The 23,469-nt window shown below is 53.5% G+C and overlaps 1 protein-coding gene across 14 annotated transcripts in view; it reads right to left on the bottom strand.

Annotated features, from left to right (window-relative positions):
* Positions 1-23,469, bottom strand: part of SNX19 (sorting nexin 19) — a 111,556-nt gene that overhangs the window by 67,554 nt on the left and 20,533 nt on the right. For 4 of the 14 annotated variants that reach the window (XM_083808395.1, XM_083808400.1, XM_083808390.1 and 1 more), the window contains exons 9-11: positions 22,566-22,750; positions 21,655-21,742; positions 5,751-5,843 (exon numbers count right to left, since the gene is read on the bottom strand). In XM_083808395.1, the coding sequence (XP_083664521.1) occupies positions 5,751-5,843; positions 21,655-21,742; positions 22,566-22,750 (366 nt within the window). Of the gene's footprint in view, positions 1-2,769; positions 2,877-4,097; positions 4,168-4,201; positions 4,429-5,750; positions 5,844-13,669; positions 16,881-17,299; positions 20,951-21,654; positions 21,743-22,565; positions 22,751-23,469 lie in introns of those variants that run through there. The other 10 variants (XM_083808398.1, XM_083808399.1, XM_083808397.1 and 7 more) reach the window with 8 other exon arrangements.

Genomic DNA, 23,469 nt, shown 5'->3' with positions numbered 1-23,469 from the left:
TGATCCCGGCTGGGAGCAGTGCCAGCAGCCCGCAGCCCCCCCAGCTCCTCCAGGCACCGGCAGAGCGCCGCGGGGGTCCCGGTGCCGCCCGGGGGGAGCTGCGTGCCTGCGGGACCCGCCGGAGGGGTCGGTGCATTTCTCACAGCCTCTGCTTCCACGACTCCCAACCTGCAGGCTTAACTCAAACCCAGAGCCCTCTCTCCCCCCAAAAAAACCCACAACAAAACCCACCGAACTCCTTCGGAAACACCGTTTTGTTGAAATCGGAGCACGGAGTGTGCAACAATGCCCATGCCCGCGTTTATGAGGCGCATTGTTTTCACGGGGTGGCTCGCACAGTGGGCCACCAAACGTCCTCAAGTGACACTAAGCACCAGCAAAAGGATGCCGAGGACGTAGAACAGAGCGGGATGCCTGCTCACCAAACACATACGGACCAGCCACAGCCCACACTCAATAGCTCAGCAAGGCAGAGGGGATTTGGAGACACAAATATCCAGAGGAACCCCGCCGACAGGAATTTTGTCAGTGGGACTGCAAGTCCAGCTTGCTGTCCCCAGAACGACAGCACAGAGGGGGACGGCTGACCACGTACAAGGCTATGGGCATGGGACACCCCTCACCACGCAGGAGCGAGGGTCTGGCCCCGCACATCAGGTCAGGCTGGGGTTTGGGATGGCACAGAAGCCGCTGACGGTGACAGGGGGCTGTGCGGGGAGTTGAGAAAGAGCAGCAGCACTCAGGCAGTTCAGAACGCGATTTTTTCTCAGCGTATCACCTTACTGCTGCTCCGCAGCCTCCGAGGCAGGTCCTCCCAGCCTCTCCGCTTCCAGGGGCAGGATGGGGCCTTGCAGCTGATTTCAATTTGAAGCCCCCACCAGGGGATAACGTTATTGCTCTGCTTTCCCTGCGTGTGCTGCCTGGCAGGGGCTCCCCGTGGCAGTGCGAGGCCACTCTCCCTCCACACCCCAGGGCTTGCATGGGACTCGAGCCAAAGCACAGATCTCTGGGAGCTTCCCCTCAAGATTTTAGGTGAATTTCTGCCTCTGGGGTGGGAAGGCGAGGCTAACATTTGGTCTCTGCCACCAACACCAGCCCCACAGGTGCCCAGATGCATCCTGAGCACTAGGACTCCCAAGACATGTCTCCGCACCTCCTTTGGGCCGTGCTAGCTCCAGAGAAACAGCAGAGCCCCGGTCCGTCAGCTCCGTTTAGTTTTGCTGCAGGCACATCTGATGAAGCAAAGCCAGGGGTTATGCTCCCCATTACAAAGCTGGAAATAAGGTTGCAAGGAAAAAAAAAGAAAAAGAAAACACAAAGCAAACACTGTTCTAGGATGTGCCTGTCATCAAAATGCCTCCTGAGCCGTTTCCACCATCACCTCCCTAATGCAAGCAGTGTTTCTGAGCAGTGTTTCTCCAGCACCGACCCCTCCCCACCTTTACTCCCCCCCCCCGGCCAGCACTGACCCCGCTGCGTGCCCCCCAAAACGCCCGGCCCCTGCTGGCTCTGAGCCCCGCGCGGCGTTTCACGAGGGAGAGGAGCGGGGCTGCCCCTCCTGCTCGGGGGACTCTTGGCTCTGCAGGAGCAGCAGTCGCTGCGCGCACATTTCACCGAGCCCACGGGCTCCCACGTCCTCTCAGCACGTTCAGAAACAGCTGAGCAGTTATTCAGGAGTCTGGTCCAGATGGACTCCTCCCTTCCTGTCCTCTGCCTTCCAGAACGCCCGTCTCTCCCCTTGGAGGAGTCAATCCCTCACCTACAGCAAAGGCTCTGGTGAAAGAGCACGAAGGGCTGTCATTTCTGGTGAGGACAGGAGCCCCTACAGCCTCTCCTGAGGTCGCTGTTCCTCACCAAGCCTCCAGGAGATGTGTCCTGACGGCGGGCTGCCCTCCCTGCACATCCCACGAGCTCCCTCCCGCTCTCTCCAGGCGGGACAATACGAGCTTACTGCTGCCTGGACGCTGCTCTTGGGCAACTGGTTTCTTTCTCTTCCATTCTGCAACCCTCCGAGGCTTTGCTGTGTGCACAGAAGGGAGGACAGATGTACAGGCAGCCCCCGGCGCCCCGCAGGACAGCAATTGCAGGATGAGGTAAGGCAGAAGGCAGTGGGTGCTCGGGGCTGGGGGCAGGACAGCTGTAGCTGTTCCCAGGATCTGCAGCGAGCTAATTGAGAAATACCAGAGTCGGACCTAAAGGAAAGCTGGGCATTCACAGCCAAGAAAGCCTAACTGCCTTGGAAGAAGCCCTGGCCTTTGTTGCACAATCTCTGCGCGAGGCACTCACTGTACTTGGAGAGCGAGAGTCCAACGGGGGATACGCGGACGCGCTCCCCCTCGCTCAGCCTTACACGGCCCGAAGCACAGCTCAGGCCTCCAGCTTCCCACCTCGCAAAAAAGCACGGCCTCCAAAAGCCAGCACTGCAGCTTATCCCGCACAACTGCCCCTGGGGAACGCGGTGCAGGAAGCAGCAGGATTTCAGCCTCCCTCGGGACTCAGGAGAGCCAAAGGCACGCAGCACCCCCTAACTCACAGAGCTGGGTGGCCTTCGAAGCCTCTGGTGGGGGTCAGCATCCGCGAGGACCCCAAGCGTGATTTCCACAAGGAGACTTAAATACAACCAACCTCTAGGTAAATAAAAGCTAGTTTGAAGCATCACGACATTGAGCAACCCAGCCTCGTGTTCACCCAGGCAGCTACAGCTGACGAGGCGTTTGGAGAAAAAGGCAGGTTTATTCCCAGCACCCAATAAGTTCATCCAAATCCTACCTCGCTGTACGCGCACCCAAACAGCAACTCAGACCCAGGCAGGACCTCCTCCTCTGCTCCAGGCTGCTGTGTGATAGCTCAGGATGATCTGACCTTTACAAAAGGACCTGGGAACAGGAGAAAGAAAGGCAAAAGCCTTCAGAAAAATCCAGGCATAACATGCTCGCATCCTCCCTGCTGCTTCTCAAGTTTTTAATTTCCTTTGTCACCACGTGTCTTACCACAGATACGACGCCAAACACACCAGGGGAACAGCTTCTCCCATCCACACCTTCAAAAATTCAGCCTTGGCTCAGCCTGATTTGTACAAACCCCACGGCCCCACACCCTTGGGAGGACAGGTTAACCGGATCACAGGGCTGAGCCACTCTCCTCCAGGCAGGACAGCTCACTTCGTCAGCCCTCTCCCTCCTTCGTGGTTCCCAAACAGCCCCAGGTGGCTGAGGGAAGTGTCCCGGAGACACACTTTGAAGCCTCTGAGGCTGACCGATCCTGGAATCAGCCCTGTATTTTTACACTTTATTATTTGACCTCATAAAGCTTAGAGAAAGCACAGGGGGAAAGATCTTATCGGAGTCGCAGCCGTGCACCTGGAAGCGCCCACCTAACCACCTGCCCAGCTCGTGTACGTGAGGTTCCCTTCTTGTTTGCACCGAGACGCCCACAAAACTGCAAGATGAACGATTGCAAACCAAAAGGGCGGGGGCTCACTTCCAGCCCCAGCAGCGGGCTGTAAACAAAGGCTGCGTGTGCACGCACACGCACACGTACGCGCGCGCACACCAAGCACACGTGCGCGCCATTGTGTGCAAATTATCTGTCTTCCGTTTGTGTTTGCCTTGGCTGCACAGCCTGCTCTTGGCGGGCTCAGCCAGCAGATATCCAGGCTAAGATAAACACCAGACAGCTGCTGGGAGCCAGAGAGATTCTGGTGATTAACAGCTGCGTGGGGCTACGCAACGGAGACCCCCGACCCCCGCGCCCGCGAGCCCCGCAGAACAGGCTGTTTCTTCTCAGTTTGCCGTTTGTCGGGAGAAGGCTGGAAGCGATCAGAGGAGATGCTCTGCGAAAGCTGCAGGTGGGAAAGCCGGCGAGGAGAAGCCACTGCCCCAAATCCTGTCCCTTCCGCAGCCCTCTGGCCACGGCGGCGTTTTGGCTTTGCCAGAGCCTCTTGCAGCCCCGACTGCAAGAAGGGAACTGCTCAGATCGAGGTTTCTTGAATCCGTGAAGAAACAGGAAATAGCAAAGCCTCTTCTTATGGCACTGGCGGCTTAACACAACCAAATCCTGCAGGTTTTGCAAACATTTCGCTGTGGGCCTGATGGAAGAGGGCTCTCCCCCACTTAACGCAGGCGTGCAGCAAGGAGGCAGGTGTGGGTTTGGGGACAGGAGTGGGACCTACAAGCAGGGAAGACAAAAAACACACCATTACCCCTTGTGCTAAGAGGGAACGGGATGCGGAGCTGCTCATTTCCAAAGGGCACAAGGACGTTCCCAGCCTGGCGCCGTGGCTGCAGGGAAGGCCGCTGTCTGTCGGGAAGGGGAGCAGCAGCCGATGGGAATCCAGCCGCAGTCCGGGACACCTCGCACACGACTGTGGAGCCAGAGGCACTTTGACAGAGGAAAGGGGCGAAAAGTAGGAAGTTGCTCACAATGCGACTATAAAAACAAAGTCGAGGGATTAGTGGATAATGTGTGGTCTGAGGAAACAAACACGTCTCTCCATAAAGACCCTAGTTCAAATAAACCGGTGCTGCTGTCATTAAACCCCACCATCTGCACATCTCTTCTCCACCGGGGTAGTGTGAAACGTAAAGGGACCGCTGAGAGGAGAAACAGTCCCCGAGCACCATCCCGTGGGGCACTTCAAAATCCAGATGTGGCTAACAGGCACCGTGACTTGGACTCGTCCCTGGATAACATTTGTACTGAAACTGAACGTCTACAGCTGAACGTCCTAGAGCTTTTACGCAGGAAGCCCGAGTTGAAGGGGCTGTGCTACAGCAACAGCCTCTGGCCTTCAAAATCATGAAGACACAGACCTTAAAAAGTCAGTGGGTGCGTGGGGAGATGGCTGGTTGTGGCCAAGGCTGGGCCGTGCCCTGTGGAGCTCTCCTCCTCCTCCTCCTCCTTTCTGTCTCCGCTCCCAGCTCCCTCCCTGAGCGCAGTGGGCAAACCTCTGGACCTGAGGAACCAGGTCGGGAATGAAACCCCCTGAGCTCGGTGGGGGAGTGGAGACCTCCCTGGCTCTGCTCAGGTCGCGCTTTCACGCCTGATTGCAGCTCATCAAGGCCCGAAGCCTAATAATGAAACAACCGAGGCTGGGAGCTCCCTCTGACAGCTTAACTGATGGTTGTAATTAGGGACTAGCCCACACAGCTTTTCATTAGCGCCGCACCGCGCAAGACTTATTATGACTGTTGGGGAGAGACTGTGCTTGACGTGCAGGAGAAAGGCATCAAGGCCCCCAGCCTTCAGGGGAGAGAGGCACAGAAAGGCCTGGTGCAAACAGGGGGCTCTCTGTACGCTGATGGATTCCTAAATGGCCCTCAGAGAGACGTGTGTCAGGCACCCCGTCCCATCACAGTGGTACCCGAGCTCCCGGGGTGGGTGTGCAGTGCGTGGACGTGGATTTACATGCCCACAGCGCGGCAGTCTGCTGTGCAGCCAGGTGTGCGGTGTCTGCAGGGAGAGCTAGATGCCGTTCTTAGCCAAGACGCGTGCTTTTCGGTGTGCTTTCAGCGCAGAGTGGTTTCATTTACATGAAGTTTGGATTCCAGGTACGTCCATTTCACTGCACGTTGGATATTCATCATTTTTAAAACTCCTGCAGCACCCTGATTATTCCCTAGACACCGATGACCGCAGGCAGCCTCTACGTCTCTGCTTCTTTCTCTCCACACAATCGACATGTCCCTGGGTCAGCCTGACCGCCTCTTCCCCTAATCCATGGTCACTGCTTTCAGCGATGATTCACTTACCAGCCTTCTCCGAGGACTGGATAAGATCTCCCGCTGCAGTTGTGGTGATGTTGGGTAGCCGAGGTGTCTGCATCACTTCCCCTGTTTTGTTCCCTGAAAAATTGAAAACATTTTGAAACATGGGAAAAGAGGAACCACACTGTGGAAGGCACTCATCTTCTAGATGGCAGATAGAACAGAGTCCTCTGGGGACCCCGCTCTCCTTCCCCCTTCTGTCTTTCCAAGCAGAACATGCTTCTCTCCCCTACACTGCAAAGAGGGGTTTGGTTTTTGTCAGTTCGATTCTGCAGCCTCGATTTTTCTTACTCCTGGGCAATGTCTGCTCTTCTCATAGCTGTTTTATAGAAGAACTTGTGATTGTAAATGGCAAAGTGAAGGAAAGGGAAGTAAACTGGTTATTGTGCTAGAATCCCTCCTGGCACTCCTCCCATCTCTATTTTCTCTTACGTTATGAAGCTGGAATAAATCAGAACAAACTTCCCTGAAGTGAGCAGTACACCGATAAACTGATGAAAGGGTATCGCTGAAAAGCAGGATCAGCACTCCGGTCCCTTGCACTGGTATAAAAAGGTGTAGCCCCATGTAAGCACCAGAGTTATCCCAAACTGCAAGTGGTGGGGAAGGAGAATAGACTCAGAGTGTTTATTAGCAGTCATAACCTTAATCAAATAACACTCAAGGATACATAAAGAAATCTGTTCCACTGCAGCCTCCCAAGCCAAATAAAGGAGTAAATGGGACCTCTATCAAAAATCCCTTTTAAAACTCATGCATGTTGGGCTCTAAAAAATATCGCCACTTCTTGGGGAGCAGCCAAAGCTCCAAAGGAGCCGCCCTAGATCAAACCAGTGGCCCACTGTGCCAGGCACTCAGTCTCCTGCTGTAACCAACCTTGATGCACTGGAGGAAGGTGATGCCCCTGGGTGAACCTGGCCCCTTGGGCAGCGGTGTCCCTGTGCGGAAGGAGGAGGACGCTCCCCGTGAGAGCACCAGACCAGCTCCGAGACCTCAATCTCCCGGTTTCACTTTGCATAGCAGGAACCTCATTCAATCTTTTTCCCCCCATCTCTGGGACTGCTTTAGTCAACGTTTACATATTATGTAGAACTACATGGGGAAAAAAAAAAGAAAAGAAAAGAAACAGACTCTGTGTAATAGAGGTGCTTGTAAATAATCACTGGCCTAATCCCCTTTGACAATGAAAGATATCCAACCAGAAAATGCTCAAGTCTGTAACTCAACCTGAAATTTAAGCACAAGGAAGTAGTGTCAAAAGGGGACTTGGGTTCCCATAAAAGCCTCTCTACTTCCAGACCCTGGGCCCCCTAGCCAAAAAAACAGAGCAAACTTCCAGACATAACATCTGAGAAGTGCAGGCCTCACAAAGGGACTCGCTAACCTCCGCCGCAGAGACAACCACCAGGAAAAGGCGCGGGGCGAAGGAAGCCTTCGAGCCCAGATGAAGTGCCTGCCAGGGAAGGGAGGCACGCTTTCCATCAGGGATGGGGCAGGCTCTGGTACATTATCCCACGAGGGCTGCTGAAAGCCCTCTCAGGGGAGCCGTTTGAAACCAGGCTGGACAAAGCCCCGGAGAAGTCTCGTGGCTGGAGTTTGTCCCCCGCTCTTGTGCAATTCCCCTGAAGTTGATGCACGGCAAAAGAATTTAGCTCAGGGTAGGATGAGGAGCCCCTGGGCAACGAGAGGTGGATTAAATAACCCTAATTATGGTCTCGGGTCTCTTTTTTGATTGCTTCCGTCCCACTGAGGATACAGAGTGTGTGAGGTCCGGCTCTGAGAGGTGAAGCGCTCGCCCTGCAGCCTCAATAACGGTGCGGGCAGTGAGTGGGAGCGCTGTCGGCAGCTCCGGGCTGTGCTCACCAGCATCCCTCCGAGCAGGGCTGAAAATCTTCCCAAAGGCAGCACGCATCGGCTGGGGAACGGGGGGCACCCAACAGAGGGGGTGCTTCTGTCTGTGAGGACGCCTGAGCTTAATCAGAGAAGAGAAGCAATAGGAGCTAAATGCTGGGCTACTTTTAAGAGCAGAGGGCCCTAAGATGTCCAGGGCTAGCTGTCCTAGCTAGATGTCCTAGCCTGCTTTATTCCCTGTCTCAGGGAATTCCCTGCCGCAGGGTGCTGATGCTGCCAGAGCCCCAGGCCAGGCTCCTCCAGCCCCGAAGCACCGAGGCAGGCACCTGCCAAGGGTGGCTCAGGGCCCACCCTCTCCACGGTCCATCGCAAAGAGCCCTCGTGGAGGCAAGAGCCTGCCATGCTATCGCTCTAGAGGGCTGCCAGACTTAAACAGGAGGGCTGTCTCCATAGCGCACACAAATATTTTCTCCGAGCGAGGGACCAGCTGGGAAAGTGTGACCATCAACCACCACCCAGCTCCGTTTGGAAGCTGCTAACGTGCTTATCTCCGATTCTCACATGATCTCAGGTGCCCCCCTAGCTCAAGACCCTTATCCAAGGCAGGGTGAACCAAGGCTTCAGCTTGCTCTCCATTGCCTCCAGCTCTCCGGCAGGTCTCTCTGTGCTGCTGCTGGTCTGGAAACGCTTGCACGCTGCACCCTCTGCCTGCACGGAGAGCACCGACACCCTGCTGACGGAGAAGGACCAAAAGTGCTGGGAAAACAGGCAGTGGGTTACAGAGAGCAAAGCTGGTAGTGCTCAGCTGAAGGGCTTCATGGTTTCCACGAGCGGTGCTGGCTGCACTGCGTCTTGCTTTACCCGGAGCCTCGAGACGCGAGACGCCACCGGTATTAAATTTCTTCCGCATGGGACAGGATCCTTCCCCGATACGCTGGGGAGTTTCTCTTTGCTCGTCGGGAATTTTCCGATGAGCTGGTTTCTCATCGGAAAATGCCGATACACTGAAATCAAAGCTCTTTGTGGGAACGTACCAGTTTCAGGGAATCTTTCATGGGAAAGTCGCCTTCAAACCCTGGCCGGAGCTTTCCGCTTGAGAGGCGCGAGCCAGAGCGTTCCCATCACCTGGCTGAGCTGGCGCCCCCGGGATGGGGACACCCCCACCCCTTTATTTTCTTTTTCCCATCTCCCCACCCCAAGACGTCTCACCACGAGGCTGATATCTCTGCGGAAAACGGAGCCCCAAGACAATATTTTGCCTCTAATAAACCCCATAACCCTCAGAAACGCAGACCCCTCAGCCCCGTGGGCAGGACATTATCCTGGGACACGGAGAAGGGCACATCTGGACGTGACATCGTGTTTGCAGGCACACGTCTTGTCCAGTTTTCCTGGGAAAAGCTTCCCAGAGCCCTGGGTTCGCCCTGAAGCAGGACTGGAAACGGGTTCAATTTAGGGAGAGTTAAAATCACCAGGGAGCTGGACCCCGTCCTGCGCAGGGCTCCAGCTCGCTGGGCGGTGTGGTGGCACGGCGGGGCTCACCGGTGTCCCCCTGGTCCCAGGGGCTGTCCCCTGTCCCTCGGAGGCTCTGCGATGGCTGAGACAACAGCACCACCCCGTGCCTCTGCCTGGCTCGGGGAAAAATGGAAGGGACGGCCCCAAAGCTCCCTCTTGCGGCTTCTGCAGCGAGGAGGCAGGAGGAGGGATGGGGACGAGGGTTTTCAGGAGGTGTGGGCGAAACCAGCCCCTGCAGCTTCCCCACCCAACGCATCCCGGCTGCATTTCGGAGAAACAGCTCCTGGGCACCGCCTGCTCGCTCCCTGGGCACCCCAACTCCATCCACAGCAGCTGGGGTCCCCGCCAGGGCATCGCGCAGGCAAGGGTTTGTCCTCTAGGCAGGCAAATCAGGATTTGGGAGCTCAGACCTGCTGCCACAGAGCATGCAGAAGCCCCCGGTACATCACTTCAAGAACTACCTGGTTTTGCTAAATTCATTACAGAAGACCCAGCTGAAGGGCTGCGGTCCTTCAAGAGGTGTTCAAAGGGAGGTGTCGCCATCCGCGACTTGCTGCTGCGGTGCTGGGGCCTGCCAGCGACAACCCTACGGGCAGTTTAACCTAAAATGCCAGCTTCTGTGGCGGTTTTAGGCTGGTTCAGGAGGATGCTCACTGCAAGCACGCTGTCGCAATGCTGATAGTGGCTGCAAGGCTTTCAGCACTTGCGGTTTGGAAGCTGGCACTTTTAACCGATTCAGCGCAGGGCTGGGGGGGATTTGTCCCTGCTCCTTCCCCAGCAATTTATTCCCCTGCTGCAACTGCTTTCTGAATTCATGTGGTGATGAAATCGGGTCCTTCTGAAGTTGTTCCCCAGAACAATCCAGAGGGCTGACGGATTGCAAAACCTCCTAGTGCCATCTTATCTGCCGGTGCTGGTGCCACACTCCAAGCTAAACACAGCTGCCGCCAAGCAGCAAAAGCTGAACTTTTTCTTAAGGACAAGATGATCTGCAGAACAAGTGTAAGGAACTTTTTGGAGGCTGTTAGTAGCTTTAGTTGTAGCTTTGGCTCCATCCTTGCCACCCAAGAAAGGCAACAGCAGCAGTCCTCTCGTGCCAACCTTACACCTGGATGCTTCAGCGTACCTGACCTCAGTTCCTCTCCCATTGCCTAATTCTTCTCCCAAGCCACAGTAAAGAACAGTTTTCAGCCCCGTTCCCCTTCTTCCCTCCACACAACCCAACTTCTTCGCTCCCCGCCAGCCATCCTCCATCTCCCACGAGCACGGGGCCCTCCGCAGCTCTCCGCCTCGGTGGAGACATTTTGCCGGGGCCGCCCGCCAGCATCTCACCACGCTCGAGTAGCGCGAGCTCGGCGCTGCGAGTTCAGCCTGCCTTCCCGTCCCTCACCACGCAGGCTGAACTTTCCAGGGAATATCGTGCCTGACAGCGTGCCAGCCTTGTTGTTCGCTATCGATGAGATAATGTCTCTTAAATCTGGATCCGTGACGCGAGGGCGCTCAGCCCCGTCTTGCCTGCGGCTGCATTCCGGTTTCAGGACAGAAATGACCAAGAGAAATATGAGAGGTTAGTGACATTCTTGGCTTGGAAATCATCAGCCTGTCGTGGAAAGGAATGCGATCAAAAAGAGGCATCGCTGGTGTTTATTTTCAAGCCCTCGATGAGTGATGCACTTGAATACACGCTGTTCTAATGCAGTGTTTGGGCTACAGGTGAACCTTGCCGAACGGGGTGAGACAGGTTATTTTTGACGGAGGAGCATATTGGGTCAAGAACTGCCCCTAAAAAGGCTCACAGTGCATCGTGCCTATTTATACCCCGGATGCTGTTTTCCTCAGGACAGGAGAGCCAACTGACGGGCAGGCATCCTGCTTCTCCACGCAGGTGGCGGCAGGAACATTGCCCAATTTCAGGTGCCTGGCGGCAGGAACATTGCCCAATTTCAGGTGCCTGCCTCGAGGGATAGGGGGAGTTCAGCCCGGCCATTGGGGTTGCTTTTGACATGCACGTGAATCTGCGATAAAGCTCTCAAAACGTGCAAGGATGTCTTTGTGCTGAAGCGTGCTGAAAACGACAGCCATATGCTGCTCTGTTAGAATGCACTTGCTCGAAGAAAAGCAAAACAAAAGCTTAACGCAGCTCGATGGAGGGCAGGGAGCCCGGAGCAGTCCTGGTTCAATAAGGGCACGTTGCCTTTTGGTTTGGCGATGAAGCACAATGCCGGGAAGGCTCTTTACAAGTCAGACATGATGGGAAAGCTCAGGTCACTTAGTCTTTATCACCCGTTACAAAAGGAGCAACAAGAAGCAATCTCCGTCCTGTCAGAACTATTCAGTTGTTCCGACAGCTCTTTTCCTAGAGGAGCGACTTCCTCTCCCCAGGCCACATCCAGAGGGGCAGAGGAGGCGATGTGGGTGAGAAACAGCGTGCTGTTTGGGCTGCTGGTTGCAGGACATGCACGCTGGAGAGGAGGGAAGAATCCAAGAATTTTTATTGGCCTAATCAGACAAAAATGTTGACAAGATCCCTACCGACGCAGGAGCAGGCTCCCATTGCACAAACGAATTCCTCGAACGGCCCTGACTTCTCGCAGAAGATAGCATCAGAGCATCTGTCGAGATGAGGAAATTACAGAGCTTTGAAAGGCCTCAGCTCCCCCAGCGGCTGTAAACATGGGCAAACTAGAGAATATGTTGTAGACAGCATCCAGCAGCATTTTCAGCGTCTGTGGCTGCAAGAAACGAGTTACAAGCACTACCAGCCGTCAAGAAGAGGGCACAGCCTGGGTAATAACAACCGGGGAAGAAAGCCCTGCTTGGTTCGGGGCGTCGGGAGCATCCTGTGCCAGTCAGACGTGGGAAGGATGAGCCACCAGCCTGGTAACCTGATCTTAAGTAACACAAGCTCAGCTCACGTGGCTCTTCCTCACCGTCCTACACAGCAACAGCTCCCGAGGCACCCAGGAAAGGCATCGCTCCTCCGGTCCTTTGGGACAGGCCTCTGGCGGTGCTGTGCCCGCCACCGCCTCACAGGAACCGAGCGGGGCTGCTAAATACCAAGTCCTTCCCATGAAGCTGCCATCTCTAATCCCCACCCTGCCTTCTCTTTTCACACACCGGCGGCTGAGGCCTTTCCCCACTGAGAGGGGCTTCCCCCCCCCCCAGTTCTCCCATCTTATTGCTCCCTCCCACTCGCAGCTGAGAATTAAAAGACATAATAAAGGGCTCTTGAACCGGAGGGGGGAGCGTCTGGGGTGGGGGGGGAAAAAAAGCAGGTCCCTTGTTCGAGCCCGGGATTCATCTGCCTCTCCCCGCGGAGATGAAGAGGCCCTTTCACCCCAGCAACCAGAAGGTTGAAGCTGGATATGTGCTTACGAGCAGGCTGTGGCTGGGAGCTGCCAGCCTGGGGCCGGACCGCGGTGACATTTCTACCCCAGATTAGCCGGCACGGCGCAAAACGCATTAGGGCCCCGGCCGGGGCGGTTGCTGGGGAGATTGCCCCTTCCTTCCCAAGGCCGCACGCCTGGGAGCGAGCTGCTGTAGCTATGAAACGGGGCACGCCGGGGCTCCGGCCCCTTTCTGCAGATGAAGGTTAATGAGAGGCTCCCCGTGCCCACCGCGCGGCCAGCAGGCCGGCCGGAGGTGGGAGCCCAGCGCCTCGCATCTCCCCGCTTTTGTTCCCCGCTTCTGCCCGGCGATTTTCATTACAAATATCCTCTTATCGGGAGGGAGGGGGGGGGGGGGGGGGCGGCCCACACAAAGAGAAAAGCTGTAATTACAGGGCTCGGGCTTCCCTCGCGGAGGAGCCGGGGGGATTCACAGGGATTCGACATGGCAGTGGTTCACACGTACGGCCCCTCCGGGGGCCAGCTCCCGTTTCGATTTCATTATCGGCAAGCTGGGCTGCCGGGGGAACTTTTGCCCCGAAACGAGTTCCCAAAAAGGGGACAGTTGCACTTCTTTTATTCTTGCTTGGGAAGCAATTTTGCCGCTTCCCCCCGAAGCCCCCGCGGCCGCGGCGGTGCGCAACGGGAGAGCACAAACGGCCTGAGCCGGCCGTGCTGCGGGCAGCAGCCTGGGAAACCTTCCTCTGTGTGGTCACCACCTGCCTCAGCAAAATCTGGAGGTGCTGAATCAACCCTTTAAACGTCTTCCAACCCCGCACACGGCTTGTGCAGGCTGCGCTCTCAAGTTGCTTATAACGACAAGCAAATTCTCTGTTCCTCCTTTTACAAGGGAGGTAAGAAACCCCACGTACAAATGGACGCACGTAAAACCTTGCAGAACTGAAAGTTGGCTTTTCGTGCTCTCTCACGTAGGTATTGCATGATTTTCCTCGGTTCAAGCTCCCTGAATGGGTTAGCACGGCACCACGAGCTCTGCAGTCCTTCACACACCGCATTAGGATGGCTGCACAGCTCCGGGTTAGGCGCCCAGCCCCATTTTACATGGAAGTGATGCCCTGGCTCAGAACAACCGGGCTGAGTTGATGCAGGAGGTTGGAGAGAAGAAGAAACCAAAGTGCCTCCTCCGCTCGGTATGAACAGCACACCTCTCCTACTCGCTCAGGCATCCTCGCATACTGGACACAAACTTGAAAGAGGGAATGTGTGAGGGTAATTCTGCACCATTCCCTGGGGAACAGACCTTTAGCCGAGTTTTTCTTCCTCCCTGGTGCTTAGCCAAGAACTCTGGGACATCTGCAGGACACCTCTCGGGGCAGGACTGATGATGAGACAGAAAACTCCAACGGAAAGATGCTTCTGCCATTAGCACATGCACTTTTAGGCGAGCTACCCCAATCCTTTGTGTTTTTATGATGTGTACAAGACAAGGAGCAGCACACTGCCCCACTCTGCAGTCCCAGAGCTGATGTACAATCCTTTGATGACAAACACTAAAAAACCCCTATCATGGACAGGGCCCCATTGTACTGGAGGCCATTCCTGCCCCTCAGCTCACACACCCAACATCCACCCGTGTACTTCTAGGTGCCTGCACCCACTGTTCCTGGGTCAAAAGCAAAGCGTGAAGTCAGGCAGTAAGTTAGGCTTCAGGTACCCCCAGTCTGCTACTAAAAACCAAGTCCCAGGTTTATGTCTTGCCTCCTTGTAAAGACCATGTGCAAAATTCAGGCCCAGGCTCTGCATTCAGTTTCCAAACAGAGCGATTTTTGCTTTGCTTCTGTCTCTTAATTCCCATCGTCTTTTCTTTCTCTCCTTATTTACTTGTTAATTTCCATGGGTCTTAATTTCCTGCCCACCGAGCCCCGCTGAGCCCAGCCTCTGCCTACACGGGATTGCACGCCACAGCCCTTCCTTCTTCAGGGAAAGGTCAGGAACAGGGGTTTAGTGTGCCGAGAAGAAAGGCAGCAGCAGACAGACAGAGAGCACTCATAAAGATCTGGCTGTGAGCCTCTCTGAGAAAATGTCAGGTTGGGGAGGCTATAATAGCTTTAATCTGCGCTACAAGGGGATTAAAAGACTCGTTCTCACAGGACAAAAAAGAAAGGAGCAGAGCGGAAGGAGCCAAACAAGGGGAGAATGAAGGCTGCAAGGGGAGGAAAGGAGAAAGTTAAAGAGCTCAACTATAAAGAGCATCGGGATTTAAAGAGCTCCGTCTTCTAGCGTAATAAATGTGAAGTGGCCTGCATGGAAAAGGGGCTTTAGCCAATGGCTTTACTTTTGCTTTTTCACACTAAGCACACACACTTCATCCTTCTTCAATCAAGGCAACTTGTTATGTTTGGCTTTGTTGATTTTCAGGGGCAAAGGAGTAGGAGGGGGAAACAGAAGGTTAATGAGGCTCTGCCAGATGCGACACTCGAGAGGAGCGGTGGGCATTATGTATTTAAACAGTGCTTTATGGTCTTTGATCCTCACCCCTGCTGTCCCTTCTGCAGAACGTCCCTCAAGCCCCCCTTGTCCTCGGGGGCCACGGAAGAGCAAAGAGGCCTGGGAACAGGAAGGAAGTAGGGCACATTGTGGGATGCTCTCCTCAAGTACTGCTTGAGCAACCTTTTCAGGCGCTCAGCGAGGCCAGGAGATGAAGAGAGTGTAATTGAAAGGGTAAGGAAAGAAGGCAACTTTAAATACCTTTCAGAGGGAAAAACCACCCCAATGCATCCTTTGCAGGAAATGTAAAGGCCAGCGAGCCACCAACATGGACAAGCAAGCAGCTCCAAAAGGGAAACGAGGTACTTAAAGCCAGCTTTTAGTATTGCTCATGTATTGCAGGAAACAGGGTTTCTTGGGGCTGGATGCTGAGCACAAATCGAGGCTGAACTGCCCCACTAGATGAGCAGGGACATTTGGGCATATTCACATGAGGACACTGCCACTGTGCTCCTCAAAGACAGGAGGTCTCCTCCCTGCCTGTATGTAAGGACATACTCGAGCCTTCAACAACTTTGAAGACCTGGCAAGACAGGAAGGTAGAAGAACCCCACAACGTTAATGTTTCCTCCATTAACACATACACCAGCCAAAGGCCCTCTGAGAAGGAAGAGGGGGGTTTCTAACTGTCCACTGTGCTAAACAGGACTGTAACACTTGCTCTGATCATTTATGCTGTCTACCTTCTCTGCTCAGCGGGCTCAAGCACCAGGGAGATGCTCCAGGACAACACCAGGCACAGTTAAATGTCTATGCAGGTCCTCTCAACTATTTTAGCAGCTCAGCATAGCAGGGCGAGCCTGCTGTACACAAATTGTACTTGGGAGGAGAGGGGGAAAGACTTTGTAATATAATAAGCAAGCTCCAGACAGGAATTAGAGCATTGCATATCCAGTGGAGACAGGGGGCTGGAGTGGCATTAAGGTAGGAAGAATATAATCACCTGAACTGGACTGCAGCCAGGATAATGGTATTAATATATTTCAAGAAGTCAGATGTGCCAAAGCCTGGATTTTACATTTAAATGCAGAAGATGGCAAATCACAGCATCCTGATTCCATTCTTCCAACGTCTGGCTGGAATAAAAGCTCTCCTGATGGGTTCTCACCCTGATGCCTACTGCCTGTGGCCACGACAGGAGACCTCACCCTGAGCCGTGTCTGGGAAGGCTGATGCTATCCCAGCACAAAGCCCTGAAGCTACCGATGCTCTGCTACAGGGCACACAGCGCCGAGGCAATGCCTGCACCATTTGGCACAGAAAAAAGCACATCCCAGTCCCCACAAGTCACCTGCAGGCACTACAGCCACGCTTAGTCACAAATAGTCACAAGCAAGCTCTGCAGAGCATAGCTCCTAGTTCGATCTGGTATCAATTACCCACTGTTCTGCAGAGATAAATGCTTAATCTGCTGTCTGTTGATACTGGAAAGGGACCAATCTACCCTGGAGTGGATATTATACAGGGGAACTTGGCTTCAGCTATGATCCCTGCTTCATATGCTGTACAAATGTTCACCAGCTTGTAGGTAATGGCTTTCATAGGGTGTACTGGATCTTTCTGTGGCAGAGCTAATCTAGAATAATACATGACCCAAGCATTCATTGTATCAGGTTTTTCTTCCTTCCCAGTATTTTTATTTTGCTGTAATATTTCAACTTCCATGTGGAATTTCTTTCAGACATTCACCCCTATTTCCTTATAGCTTACCAGATTTCCTCCTCCACGACTGGTACCAAGGTGAACTTCCCAAGCAGCAGGGCCCCTTGCTTATCGGGGTGTCTTTCACTTTCTTCCAGGAGAAAGGCCATGAGATCTCCACACTGTTCCTCTGGTTTCACACTCACCAGGAAGCCTAAATCAAGAAGTTTGCTTGTCAGGGAGAAAGAAGCAGTGATGTCGGTACCAGAGGAGGAAAACTTGTTCCTATTTCTGACCAAGCTGCCTAGGACACTGGTCTTTCCCACATCTGAGAAGCCCGGGCTCTGCAAGCTGTCCCAGGACTGTGCTCCAGCTGGAGCCCCCCCAGTTGTGGTCACAGCCACCCTCACTAATGCCACTGCGTGCCAGGAGGGCAAACCACTGTCTCAGACCCGCTGCCACCAGCCCCGCCACCCCGGCCAGGCATCTCAGGATGCGACAGACACTCAGGGAGATGCCTGCCCCAACTCTTCCCTCTCCCAAATGGGCTTTCTTGCCTCTCCCCAGCTTGCCCTTTTCTTTCCAAGCGCAGTCTCTTGACAAAGGTGATTTTTAAATCCAAATGCAGAAACCATTTTGAAATGAAGTATTATTGTACACAGAGTCAGAGCAGAAGTCACAGGTACTTGGAGCACCAGTTTGCTCTCCATTAACCACATAACAGGTTCTCAGACCAGCACTCGTCGGTACAGACCACAAATAGCTGATACAGGGGTTTGAATACAGGGAAGGTGACAAGGATTCAGTGCACAGTTGCATATTTTTCCCATTTTTATTTTTTTTTCCAAAAATCAAGCTCTAGCTCAACACAACAACTACTGTTCAGCTTACAGTGATGCCTTGAAGCTCCCTGGTTCAAGCCTTCTACACAGATCTGTGCAGAAGAAGGGAGCTTGCTGGAACAGCTGTGGGAGCTTGACACACGGATTGAGTTGAAGGTTTTTGCTGGCCTTGTTTGTTTTACCAAAGCAGCACTTCCAGTCATAGTCCAGAGAAAATAAACTTCCAGCCCACCTGATTAAAGAAGCTTGCCCTTGCCACTGTTGTGCTCAATTTAATCTGAAAGCTACAGCGAGACAAAAAACTGTCATTAGGTTAAAAAAAAAAAAAAAGCTGATTTTTTTATTGGATTTTGTATTGCTTAACAACGAGATACAGAGAGGGGCTACTTGTTCCTATGCTGTTCGTGGGCAGCTTCATCTTGGCTGTGAGAACGGACTAATATCTATGAAGGAGAGAATGGGAGCTTGAAGCCTGGCCAGTGAGAGCCTGAGAAAGGGCTCTGGCAATCCTGGTTTCTGTTTTCCTTGCTCTAAGAAAAGAAAGGGGGTTCAGGAGATTAAAACACAGATCTCACAATCCAAACTCCTGTGGTCTGTTCCCGACTCGGCTGCTGACTTGAAGTGGAAGCAAGTAAACTTGCTTCATCTCTCTGTGCCCCAGCAACTGCCAGGTGACACAGAGATGCTGCTACTTCACCGTGTGAGCAAGTTTGCAAAACGCAGGGCTCAAGGCCCCTGCACGAAAGGTGCAGAGGATGCACACACCGAGTTGTCTGGTACAGCCACAGGTCATTGTCACAGCATTCCAGCCAAGTGCCACCTCTCCAGCTATGCTCCTCGGAGCCTGCCAGAGGAAATCACAAATTATTTCCACCAGGAGGAATGAATATTGAGCTGCTTGCATAATGCCGGAGGTCAGGGTGAAAGGCAGGCATATCAGGGCTTCCTGGCAAAGGGGAAGCCTAAGCTCATCCTTCTGAGGACAAATGCAGTGTCTGTAAAGATTGTACTACACCTTTGTCCTCACGTGGAGCTGGCAGTGTGGAGTTTGCAACCATCTCTGAATGATCCTTCTTAGCAGTCTCGTAATGATACCCCTACTCAGTGACACACTGCAGCCTTGGTGCTGTAAAGTTCCTGAAAAAGCAAGAGCAAGCAAGCACACCACGAGCATCTGGGAAGCCACCACGCACAACAGATCAGCCATCCCCGGCTGATGGCTCCTTCTCCTACTGCCTCCTCGAGGCAGGAGATACAGGAATGGAAGTTGTAGGAAAAAAAGAAGGGAATCAGAACCTGGCAGTGAAAGAGAGGGTGAAGAGGGTGCTCCAAGTAGATATTGTGCTTAAGGGTACAGGGGATTCCTGCTTCCCGACCTGCTGCTTGGCCATTATTCCATATGCAACGTCTTCCAGCACGTTGTCTGATCTGCTCTTATGCTACCTAACTCCCTCCTTTTCCAAGCAGGCAGGCAAGTCTACCAGCTCAAAAGTGTCACTGCTGAGAAACGGCTCCGATAAGCTGTGCAAAACTGCTTTATTTCATTACATTGGGTTCTGCCTAGTCTTGGGTACCCTTGGAACTTCCTAAAATTACACTTCCTGGCAGCAAACTATTCCTTCCCAGCATCTACCACACACCACGGGCACACACACAACAGAAGCATGCAGCAGCACACAGAGAAGTGTCCACTGTTAAGCAGCTGTCCCTGGGAAGAGCAGAGGCTCTGCTGTCAGCAGTATGCGTGCTGGAGCTGCACGACCTGTTCTCCAAACACGCCACGGAGTATCCAGCTCCAAGAAACTACGCAGGCTGCATGAAATGCACCATTTGGTACTGGAATGTGGGAACGAGCTGTGATCCTGCGAGCTTTTCTCTTGCAACATCCCCTCTCAGTGCTTTGATCTGCTGAGAGCACCAGGAGCAGCATGCCCGTGATTAGCGAAGTCCAGCGCTGGTCAGTCTGGTGATCCACATCCTGGGGAAATACAGACAGGTCTGTCTGTTGGTGCGTGTTTTCCTTGTCCATCTGCCCTGTCACGAGCCTGACAGCTGGGCAACGTAAGCTTGCAAAACCACTCAAGTCTCGGATGACCCGGAAAGGCAGCTGTCAGACCGACGTGCCTTTCTGCGCTGGATGGCACTGGACAGCCTGAGCTGACAAGCTTCTTGGAGCAGTCTGCACACAGCTGTTCGCAACAGCAGGCACAGCAAACCAAGGCAGAGTGAGACAGCAGTCCGAGTTAAGGTGGTGCTCCCAGGGCCATCTTACCAGCTGCATTCCCAGAACATGTATCCAGCACTCCTCCTGGGCTCAGAGGTGTTCGCTCCTCCCCAAGAGCTCGCTGTGACAAGCATTTTGGGAGCGGGTTTACTTGCTATGCGTCACACATGGACAAGCTCCCTTTCTTCTGTGCCTTCCAGATGAGTCTCTGGGACTGAACTCAGCAGGCAAAATACATGGGAATCCTAAAGTCCAGCTAAGCTACCATTCCTCTTCAGCATGGGGATGGTTCTCTTTTCCAGGACCACAGCCTACCCTACTTGCCTCCTACTGTTCAGGGAGCAAAAGATGCCAGAACAAGACCATGTTGGAGGGGTGGCAGCAGGAGCTGACTTATCTTTGTCCCTAAGCAGCTTTGATTTCTGCACTGCTTCCCACTGCCCAATTCTTTGGGCAATGGGGGTGGGTTCCTGACTGACTTCAGGGCTCCTGTCACATCTCCAATGCTCCACTCTCCCCCTGTCTTCCTTCTGGTAGAGCAGGTGGCCCTATGCAGGCATGAGGCAGGCTGCTTAACACAGCAGGGACAGCATTTGGTCCTCCCTTCACCTGTCCTGGAGAAACAACTAGCAACAAGACACCAGCATGCCTCTACATGCCAGCACCAGGTGGAGCTTGAAGCCCCAAAAGCAAAGCTTGTGTGTGCCACCTGCCTTTGTGTGTATGTTAGGGCTGTTCAGACACATGGGGCGAGACATGAAACCCAAACAGCATCTGCGGGCAGCCTGCACATACTTCTCAGGACATCCAGCTCCACAGAAGTCAGGCATCTTCAGTTCAGACTCTCCACCAAGTCAGCGATGGAACAGACACTACACAGCAGAAAAACCTCTTCAGCCACTGACAGCGGGCTTGATTCATCACCCAGTCAAAACAGAGAAGCCTGGAAGCAGCCTCATTTAGCACTGGCTGGAAAAATTCTTTACAAGAAGCTCCCAGACATGTTCAGTAAGCACTGAAAATCAAATCATCCCATGCCTGTGGCTTCTTCTCTCCTTCACTGCTGGCTACACCAGCCCTCGTTAATGCGCTGAAATGCCTGCTTTCTCCAGGCCACTAGAGTCAGACGGCGCGACAGCTGCGGTCTCGAGCTCATTACTGGAGCCCTTCAGAACCAAGAACTCCAGCAGAATGTCCAAGAGGCAGAAAACCAGGTGCCTGAAATGGAGAGAAGACAAATCTTAGCCTGGTCAGGGCACAGCGGAGCTGGGAGATCAGCTCCAGACGCACAGGAGCCAAAGGAAGGCTTGTACCTTCCTCACGCAAGGAAGAAATACTCTGCCTGCCTTCGTGAGACAGACGAAAGATCTCATACCCTACAAGAAAGGTTTCAAGGGATGGTTCGGTTTCCCCCCACCCTCCCAAACCTGCAAGTGTTTGGAGCTGATGAGCAGCACAGAAAGCACAAACGCATCTCGTGGAGCAAGGTGGCACATGCACTTCTTTGCAGTTAATCACAAAAAACATCACTTTTCGAATGCACAGCAACAGGTACGCAGAAAAAACACCATCTACAAATACATGTGGCTCCCTAAGCTCTTCTGAAAACAACAGACTAAACCAGGATTAAACCAGGATTAAACCAGGTCCTATTTCCTCCCAGGACATCTACAACCTAAACAAGCCTGACAACATAATTAATGTGATTGACTCAATAACCTCCAGCTAGACTGAGGTCCTAAAACACACAACTTCGCGATAATCGTCCCAGATTCCCTTTGATAGCATATGGAGTCGAGCAAGATTAGCCAGATAGGCACTGTGCCAAGAAGCTGGCAGTGCGAAACTCACAGCAGAGCCCTGAGCATAGCTTACTGGGCCCGCTGCACAGGCTGCCGAGGTAAGGAGACTAATCAACATACCTGTTGACAACAGGATGGCCCAGGGACTCCAGCACCAGGTTCCAGCTCATGCGACATTTACTGGTTCCAAGGATTTCTTGGATCACATCTGTCAACATCAGAGACAAAGCTTTAGGAACAGCACGTCTCCACTGTAGTGAAATGGGCTCCGTCTCCTCCTGGAGGGTGCCAAATCAAAGTTTTTGATGGTGCTCTGAGCCTGAGGCATCTCGTGCCCAATATCACCACGATAAAAAACATCCAGGGACAGGAACTGATTGCCAGGAAAGTGCTTCAGCCTGGAACAGCATATGCTGGTAGCACTTTTTCATTCCCAAAGGATACTAAGGGCCCCTTACACTGCAGCAAGGAGTTAAAAGTTCAGGCTGCACTCATGGATTAGGCAGCAGCTGCTACGATGCCAAAGGTCCCCATGTCAAACTTCACGAGGGAAATACAGTGCAGCTGCATTCATGATTTCAGCCCAGTGGAAAAGCCACTCTGTCATCTCTAGAGCAAGAAGCCAGAACGATTGCTGCCCGACTCTTCAGCAATGCTACCTCTGGCAGCAGGTAGGAGCACAGCGTGGCACAGGCTGGCCTGAGCCCCTCCTTTTTGGAGTGGCTCAGCAGGAACAGCACCACCAGCACGACGAAGGAACGTGTGGCAGTCTGCACCTGGGAATCACCAGGACACATGCCCTTGCTCTCTAAGCTGTGCTGTTCCCTAGGCGGTTGTGCAAACCGCCTGGAACTGGGAAATCGCTGCTTTTCCTTGCAGGAAACCATCCAACCCCAAAGGTTGGGAACATTTCTCAGTGCCTTGGCACAAGCAGACCCCATCATGGTAAACATATTTCCAGAGATGCCGATGCACTGGAGGGTTCCCCAACCTCACCCGGGGCTCCTGACCCATCTCTGGTGCACACTTACCAGGCAAGATCCCCATCAGGCTCTGCAGGGCCAGCTCTGCTGCTGCTTTCTTCTGCTCCTCTGTCCTGGCTGGTTTAGGCACGGCTGGCAAAACTCCTCCGGGCCAGATGGATTCCTGCAGCAGCTGGAGGTACTGGACCCAGCGCTGGGTGCAGGTCAGGTTCACCACCTGGACCTCCAGCCACCTGTGGGCACAGGGCAGGAGAGAGAGATCAGAAATGTCAGACTTGTACCAACTAAGGAGCTTTCTGCTGAGGTCCTGTAGGGGAAATCACCTTGCTGGGTAAGTTGACATGCAGTTTTCAAGTGTGTATACACATAAAATACATTTTCACAAGTATTAATTAGCTGAGTTTTCCTGTGCACCAGATTTAGGTAAATGTTCCCCGTCTTACAAATACATGCAAAGTCACAAAGGAAAAGCAAAAAGCTGTGAAAAGCTCCATTGCCCTGCTGCCCAAGAGAAATCAAATGAGTTAACGGGTCTCCAGAGAGAGCATGGCTAAGGGACTCGACTGAAGTGATGTCCATGCACAAGCAGATGACAGAGCTGAAAGAGCTGGGAGAACCACCCCCATCTCCGTCTTTCAGAATTGTTGCTTTAACTCTAAAACAATCCCTGTGAACAACTGGAAGGATGTGAACGTGGTCTGGCAACCAGCACTCCCCTCATCAGCCCCTCTGATGCTAAAAGAGTCAAGGGTGTCTTGCTGGGAGACCAAAATGCACCCTCCCAGGATGGCGAGGCGTGAATATCCCGCTGCTTCGCACTCGTCTCCCTGCTTCCCTGCCGCCCAGCCCAGCCCCGTCCCCCAGTTGCAGGCAATGAGCTCACTGCAGCTCCCATCCAAACCCCGTGCTGCGTATCTATTAAAAGGAAGCGTAGGTACCTGCCAACAAAACC

Source organism: Anser anser (genome assembly GCF_964211835.1).
Source record: "Anser anser genome assembly, chromosome: 22".
Taxonomy (NCBI): Eukaryota; Metazoa; Chordata; class Aves; order Anseriformes; family Anatidae; genus Anser; species Anser anser.
This window is presented reverse-complemented; position numbering and strand designations above follow the sequence as displayed.